This window comes from Silene latifolia, chromosome 3 (assembly GCF_048544455.1).
Source record: "Silene latifolia isolate original U9 population chromosome 3, ASM4854445v1, whole genome shotgun sequence".
Classification (NCBI taxonomy): Eukaryota; Viridiplantae; Streptophyta; class Magnoliopsida; order Caryophyllales; family Caryophyllaceae; genus Silene; species Silene latifolia.
Window position 1 is genome coordinate 6,299,723 of NC_133528.1, and position 7,964 is coordinate 6,307,686.

General features: G+C 35.4%; 1 protein-coding gene and 4 non-coding genes across 6 annotated transcripts; 4 read left to right on the forward strand and 1 right to left on the reverse strand.

The window, feature by feature from the left end:
• Nucleotides 1-1,178: 1,178 nt before the first annotated feature.
• Nucleotides 1,179-3,614, reverse strand: LOC141646946 (disease resistance protein SUMM2-like). 2 transcript variants are annotated; one of them, XM_074454955.1, is made up of 2 exons: nucleotides 3,263-3,614; nucleotides 1,179-2,599 (listed from the first exon to the last, which is right to left on the reverse strand). In XM_074454955.1, exon 2 carries the CDS (start codon nucleotides 2,589-2,591, stop codon nucleotides 1,440-1,442), a length of 1,152 nt encoding a protein of 383 aa, XP_074311056.1. In that variant the 5' UTR covers nucleotides 2,592-2,599; nucleotides 3,263-3,614; the 3' UTR covers nucleotides 1,179-1,439. The 2 variants fall into 2 exon arrangements, with proteins under 2 accessions (XP_074311056.1, XP_074311057.1); XM_074454956.1 differs by having other exon boundaries at nucleotides 3,290-3,484.
• A 295-nt stretch (nucleotides 3,615-3,909) lies between these two features.
• TRNAM-CAU (transfer RNA methionine (anticodon CAU)) lies at nucleotides 3,910-3,981 on the forward strand. Its single transcript has one exon. It is a non-coding gene; the product is annotated as a tRNA-Met (tRNA).
• A 94-nt stretch (nucleotides 3,982-4,075) lies between these two features.
• TRNAQ-CUG (transfer RNA glutamine (anticodon CUG)) lies at nucleotides 4,076-4,147 on the forward strand. The gene has a single exon. It is a non-coding gene; the product is annotated as a tRNA-Gln (tRNA).
• A 2,798-nt stretch (nucleotides 4,148-6,945) lies between these two features.
• TRNAM-CAU (transfer RNA methionine (anticodon CAU)) lies at nucleotides 6,946-7,017 on the forward strand. The gene has a single exon. It is a non-coding gene; the product is annotated as a tRNA-Met (tRNA).
• An 87-nt stretch (nucleotides 7,018-7,104) lies between these two features.
• TRNAQ-CUG (transfer RNA glutamine (anticodon CUG)) lies at nucleotides 7,105-7,176 on the forward strand. The gene has a single exon. It is a non-coding gene; the product is annotated as a tRNA-Gln (tRNA).
• Nucleotides 7,177-7,964: the final 788 nt, after the last annotated feature.

Here is a 7,964-nt window from a genome sequence, read left to right on the forward strand (position 1 = left end):
CTTTAGTAATTGAGTTTACATGTAAAATAGTTGGAACAATCATTTTTTTGCTTTTCTTTTTCTTTTTTGACAACTGTAAATAAAGAGTTTTTATATAGATGACATTTGATTCATTTGGTCAAATGGACGTATTTTAATAAGACCATAAACTAAAACAACAAAGTAATTACATCGGGTAACATAAGCACAAATATTACTATACAACCAGTTGTATAATGAGCATTGTACAACCATATACACCGTACAACTGCATACAACTGGTTGTATAATCTAGTAATTGTAACATAAGCGTGTTGATGGTGAGCGGACGGCTGAATACAAGAATTAACTTCAACATCCACAACATTCTTGAAGTGACGATCACAGATGGCCAAAAGATCGAACAAATCTTTATTCATCTTAATTACTTGAGTTTCAAAGAAATACCTACAAGAAGACACAAAAATGTACATCTCCTTGGCTGTGATACACATTATCTAGAAACCAATGAGACCGACGTAAGTGGAACAATCAATTCGATAGCATGTAAAAGGGTAAGAAAAACCAGTCCGTCTTGCTTAAGACCGCCTTATTTCAGACCGTAATAAAACCTCTCACAAGTGAGAAGTACATGGGTGGTGGGACACCCCATGTGCTTTTCCACTCATACCCTAAATGAATTTTTTGTGAGAGAAAATGATATCCGTCTGACCATTTCAGACGGATATGGCGATTTGAAATAAGAATTCGTGAAGAAAAACAGGCTGTTCAAATCCATTTCTGTAACTTGGAATCGTCTCTTTCTATATTTATACGAGAGACGTATTAATAAGGCATGCCAAAAGTACTACTGTTGGACCAGCCTCAAATTATTACTAATTATTAATATGACAATGATTTTACATTGCTAGTTACCTTTACTTTAATCTTGTCTAATGTAGTTTGCCCTTCTTTATTAAGTTAAGAGTCGAGTTAAAAATACGCGGAAGTTAATGAGTTGGTCTAACATATAAACATCATGTATTCAAAGCGAGCATAAACAAAGTACAAAGAATAGTTTTACAGTTTTACCTACGATTATTTTAATGTTAAATACTCGTAGCTTAATTGATATACAAGAGCGAATATAATGTTCACAGGTTTTGAGCTCAGGTCATGAGTATCACCACTCATGACTTTACCAACGAAACTAGCTGACATTTGTAGCTGAAGTGATATGCTCGTGAGCATTAAAATTGCCGTTTTGACCGTCGCTACCGCGAAATAGAATAAGTATAAAGAATAGTTTTACGGTTTTACCTACCAATGTTTTTAAATGCTATATAGCACAAGTTCACATTACAAATGTTAAATGCTGACGGGATTTGAACTCAAGTCCTGAGTATCAGCACTCATGACTTTACCAGCTAAGCTAGCTGATATCCGCAGACTGCAGCTTAATTGATATCCGCAGAATTAGTTTACATTTCATTAAGAGTGCTTCTCCATTCATTTAAATCAGTAACACCTCTCAGTTGGATGCCCATGTCTATAATCCTAGAAGGCACACCATTACATTTCTGAACAACATTCCTGGCAACTTCCCTTACTTCTGCAGAAACTTCAGCATTTGATGTTAACTTCTCCATGAACAAAATTTCCGAGTCTTCTAACGACAATCGCTCTAACACAACCGTCTCCTGACATACCATCCTCCTGCAGACATCTAATGACCTTGATGTGAATACCAATTTCCCTGCATTACCTTCTGCAGGAATGCCGACTTCTTCCCACCTGAAAAACTCCGATAAACCATCTAATATCACAATATAGTCTTTTATCGAGTTTAATACATTGAATATCCTCGCTGCCCTAACATTTTCACCACATTCCGGTATGTCCACCTTCATTGCTGTTGCAATTACAGTTTGTAAACTGTGAGTAGTAAAATCCTGAGGTACATTAACATAATATACTCGATGACTTAATCTCGAGCATAGTCGATTGTATACTTCCATCATTAACGCAGTTTTTCCGATCCCTTCAGGCCCTTGAACTCCAATCATCATAACTTCAGGGTTACTGATGCTGGCACAAATTTCATCGATTTTTGTAACCATTGCTTGACCTACTAATCGATTTGTCACGAATGGTTCTCCACCATCTCGAGGTGCATCAAGTAATAGCCCTTCAGGAAACTTTCCGTGTTCAATAAGTTCCGTTACCTGCTGAATTTCCTCTCCGATACAACTTCCCAACCATGCTCGAAAGAAAAACCTAGGCAAGAAATGTACAGAGTTGACAGCTGTCTCGACTTTACTCACATCATCGGCTTTCTTTTTTACGTTTTTCAACCAATGATCGACTTCCCTTTTCCGTTTCTTCCCACTTTGAAGCTCCGTATTCTGAAGTTGCGTTTCCACATCGTCTTTTACACCCTCTAAGCATACCATTTTCCTCCTAAGGAACTCTTTGTGTTCCTCGAGGTTCGTGTTGTGATGATACCACTCAGGAAACTCGCCAATAAAGTCTAGTATTCTTTTTACGTGTTTGATTGTGTCGCTTACAGTCGATAAGTTCACTGTTCCTGCAGCAACTGATGCTAACACCGTCGTCTGTAGTTCCCTTGCCATTGTACTACCTAACAGCAGGTAATACCAAAAGATAAGTGTCCCTTGGAAAGAACTTGTCAACAGTTCTACTCTCTATCAACTATGTTATTCTGACTCGGCTATACGCATTGACAGGTGCGTGTCCAAATGTCAGACTTGGAGGAATTCATTTTTCCTCTACCAACTTATATATGAAAGATTTGGAGGAAAAACTATAAATATTTGAAGCAATACATATATGTACACCAATTGAACCATTCAACCAAAAGCTTAAGCTGATGGCTGGAGTTCCAAGATCGGTTCGGTTTTATACTGTAACACGTTGGACTTGAAGTGTGAATGCAACCGCAGGCATCTGCTAATCTGGTGTTTAATATTCCACATTAGAATTGAGGGGGTGAGATTCGAACTCGTGACCTTTTAGTCATACTGGCTATGATACCATGACAAGAAAGCATCTCAACCAAAACCTCGAGGTGATGGTTGAGGCCCACCAATTATATTTATTTCCTATTATTATTGACTGAAAAGGAGTCGAATTAAATTAAGATCATGGACTGAACACAAAAGTTTGGAAAAATTAGTACCCATACACAAAATACATCAGAAAACAGTGGATTAATTAACAGAAAATAATTGCAGATTTATGAAGATTGGTGACATGAACATGTTGAAATGATTAATGATCATACCTGAAACTGTTGGGATAAAGAAATTACCAGAAAGTATTGATTAAATGTTGAAAGAAATTCAGATTAGCAGATGAAGCTGTACTGCTGCAGTAAGAAGAAATTTAGTGAAGTTGACTTTTGAAGTCTTTTTTTAGGAAGTTTTGAGGAAATTGATTGAGCAACTTGTTGGAAATTTTCAGGAAAAATTCTGCAGCAAAGCCCAATTCAACAGAAAAAAAAACCCGAAAAGGCCCATTTTACGTCTCTTTCCATGATATGTGCCTATGTGGTTCGTGTTATATAAGACGGAATAGCGAGTGATTAGCTCCAATCGACTTATCGAAATACATGGTTTATAGCAAAACCAGTATATGTGATTATGTGCATTTGTTTTTGGTATAAATAAAGACGCTAATTTGTCTAAAAAACAAGTCTAAAGGTGATCGAATGTGAGTTTAGACCAAATAGAGTCGGGTATGGGTTCGTAATTTAACATGCCGTGGCTAGAAAAACGTACAGTTAGAAAAGAGAACTACCCCAAAACCCAAAAGCCACATTCCATTAACATTGACAGTATTGTATGCTTGTGTTTGTCGTTTGGGTTCCCCAAAGGTTGAGAAAATTGCCTTTTAAATACATACATTTTCATGGACAAATATATCAACAAAATCAGAGTGGCGCAGCGGAAGCGTGGTGGGCCCATAACCCACAGGTCCCAGGATCGAAACCTGGCTCTGATATATCTTAGAGTAGCTTCCGTTCTTTTTTCTTTTTTATTGTTTAGTTTTTTGTGCATTAGATAAAAATATTACAGTGATTTTGCCAAACAACAACGGTCCCATGGTCTAGTGGTTAGGACATTGGACTCTGAATCCAGTAACCCGAGTTCAAGTCTCGGTGGGACCTTTTTTTTGGTTTTAAAAGACTTTTAAATCAAGTAAAGTCAATAATTTGGCACAATATCCAAAAAACGTTAATTATACGGGTTATAAACAGTCGGAGATATATACGTTAGAGGCGGCAATCATTGACACGACCCGAAAACACGACACGAACCCGACACGAAGTTACCGGGTTAGGGTCAAGACGTTTTGACCTATTTAAGTAATTGGGTTGACACGACACGACACGAAACTTAAATGAGTCGGGTTAGGGTTGATTCTTTTGACACGAACCCGACACGAATAACCCATTTATTTAAAATTGTCATAATATATTTGGCTTGGATCAATAATTCAACAAAACAACTTAAGAATTAACATTTTCATTCATCATGTTTGGAATATTAGGATTTTAAATTGTAGTTTGTTGTATTAGTTTATTGGGTTAAACGGGTTAAGTGGGTTAAAAATGACCTGCTTAAAGATAAATGGGTTAAACAGGTCGGGTTGGGTTATAGAAAAATTAAATGGGTCGGGTTAGGGTTGAGTCAAATGACCCGTTTATTTAATTGGGCCGGGTTAGGGTTGGGGAAGTGGTGACCCGTTTAATATTGACACGAACACGAACACGACACGACCTGATCTGTTTGCCAGGTCTAATATACGTACATCCTTATGACTTGTCGTAGGCTCATTTTTCGAAATGATAAGCAACAAATAGACATAGTAAAATGTTATGCTTGAATGCTCAAGCTTACGTGAATAGACCCGAGTGATTATCGGCTTATCGCTTGCCTCAAATAACCTACTCCATAAACACAAATTATTTGATAAGACGGTCTCTTATCATGAGACCAGCCTATTAACTAAAGGCCCAAAAAAAATCATTTTTTTTAAAAAGAAAAATAAATACAAAACCCAGCAAGGCAGCAACTGTTAGAAACCAACCACTAACCCCACTTCTATTTTCTAATCACCTTCATTTTTCAACCGAGACAAAGGAGAAAAAGGATTATACATCGGAGGTAGACGCCAGGCGCGTAGTTTTTGAAGATATACATATTTTTTTCCGAAAGATATTAACATTTATAAATATAGTTTTTGAGCAATATTATATTTTTTTAGTGTAATCTTTTAGGTAATGTGCTCAAAAACTTTATACTAAAGCAGAACTCAAAAACTTTAAAATAAAACTCAAAAAATAAACAATAAGAGGTACTACCTCAGATGTATAATCTATGAACTGGAGACAAAGTGAGTTCCTCCATTGTCTGCAACTTCAGCGCCAAAGGAGTAAACTTGACTAAATACTTCGCAGTTCATCTAAGAACCGCTGATTTGTTATCTAAAATAACCGGTTTTAAATCTAAAATTGGTAGTTATTAATTTAAAAACTAGACTCGATAAATATAAAGGAACTCTTGTGTTGCAAATAAACAAAATAAAAACTTGTGAGTTTTAAAGTTAAAACTTGTAGATCTTTAACTATGGTATGAGCCAATTAAGCTTGTGGGTTAACAATATAAAAGTTTTAATTTAATTTAAAATCCATAATTTTCAACTTAAATGTTAAAGTTCTCAATATAAAAACATGAATTTTTAAGTTAAAACAATTAGTTAGAGTTTAGAAGTATGAAAATTCAATTTTAAATCTGAAACTTACAAGATCAATTTCAAACCTTGGTAGTCGATTTCATCTCTAGTTTTAACTGATAAGTGGAAGGAGATAAAGGACCCAACAATGATGATGAAAATGATAATTGCGAGAGTGAGGAGGATGTAGATTGCAAAGGCGGTGGAGTAGGTGGCGGTGGTGACGACGTTGACCGAAGAGACGACGGAGGAGGGGCAGAGGAGGAGAACGTTCATTGCAGTTGTGCTCGGTGTGGACTGTGGATAGCAAATTAGCAATGCTGTGAATGAGAGAGACGGACAAAGAATTTTTTATTTTCACTTTGGTTAACCTTTCTTTATTGGGCTATTACCTCTTATTGGACCCGTCTTATGCTATGAGACGGTCTTATAGGAGAGTAGCTGCTCCATAAATCGTTTGATTCTCGACTTCTCGTTGACCTCAAATAATTGACCTTTACCCCCTTAGTTAACTCTACACTCAAAATCGATACAACAAATAACTCCATCCAAATACAGCAAAGCCCAGTTCAACTGAAAACAAATCCGAAAAGGCCCAATTAATATTACGTCTCTTTCTATCGGGGGAACCTAGCTAGTAGCAAAGGGTAGTAGTGGGCGTCGCTGCCCCAAATTTTCAGAAAATGGTTTAGATTATCAAATTTTGCTACCCAAAAATCGTATATATGGGACCTTAACATAAGTACAAAACAACGTTAGCAAAATTCGCTACCCCAAAATTTTATTTCTAGGTTCGCCCCTGCAGTTTCTATGATGTGGTTCATGACTTCGTGTTATATAAGACTGAATAGTAAGTTATTAGCTCTAATCGACTAATCCAAATACATGGTTAATAGCAAAACCAGTATATGTGCATTTGTTTTTGGTATAAATAAAGACACTAATTTTGTAACCAAAAAAAAAAATAAAGACGCTAATTTGTCTTCAAAACAAGTCTAAAGGTGATAAAATGTGAGTTTAGACCAAACAGAGTCGGGCATGGGTTCGTAATTTAACATGCCACGGCTAGAAAACGAACAGTTAGAAAAGAGAACTACCCCAAAACCCAAAAGCCACTTTCCATTAACATTGACTATAGTTGAATGCTTGTGTTTGTCTCTTGAGTTTCCCAAAGGTTGAGAAGATTGTGTTTTAAATAGATATATTTTGATGGAGTAATACATCAACAAAATCAGAGTGGCGCAGCGGAAGCGTGGTGGGCCCATAACCCACAGGTCCCAGGATCGAAACCTGGCTCTGATATAACTTAGAGTGGCTTCTGTTCTTTTTTCTTTTTTATTGTTTAGTTTTGTTGATAAAAAAGTTACAGTGATTCTACCAAACATCAACGGTCCCATGGTCTAGTGGTTAGGACATTGGACTCTGAATCCAGTAACCCGAGTTCAAGTCTCGGTGGGACCTTTTTTTGGTTTAAAAAGATTTTTTCGTCTTATTTTTGGTTTTAAGAGTTTAAACTAGTTTTGGAGCCCGTGAAAATCACGGGATCTTAATAATTTATTGTTTTAATTGGCTTAAAGATTATGCAATACAAATGTTTTTCTTAACCAACAAATATTTAAGCGTTAGTTTAATTTCACTTTATTGATTAAATGAATTAGAGCTTTTACACCTGTAATTATAGATGGATAGTGAAAATAATTGCATATTTGATAAAAAAAAAAAGATGCTTAAGGTAACATTTTAAAATTATTGTGTATGTGTTGCAAGTACGAACTAAATTTTCAGTACCTAATAATGGATATACTTGTATATTACAACAATTTTATATTCCCTCAATTTCAATGGATTTTATACTTTTAAAAAATTTCTGTCATATTTTAAAAATATGTAGAATGCCCTGTAACACCAAATAAGTAAAAAAATTGTGTCACAAATTATTTTCGCGTACAATAGATTTATGGAAAATAGTAAGAGAGTGAAGTAAAAGAGTATAACTTTAGAATTTCGAACAATTATTGGTAAAAATGAGCAAAATTAGTTATGCATCTTATGAATGACACACATAACAAATCTTTAGTCTATACAATATGTCACATAGGCGCTTCCACTTTGTTAAACCAAAAATATAAATAAATAAACATTCTTATACATTGTAAAAATAATTAGCTACAATTTAAAATATCTCCTTAAACTATATTGGCAAAAATGTCTAAGCTTACTGACTTACTCGTATAATCTTTTACACACTT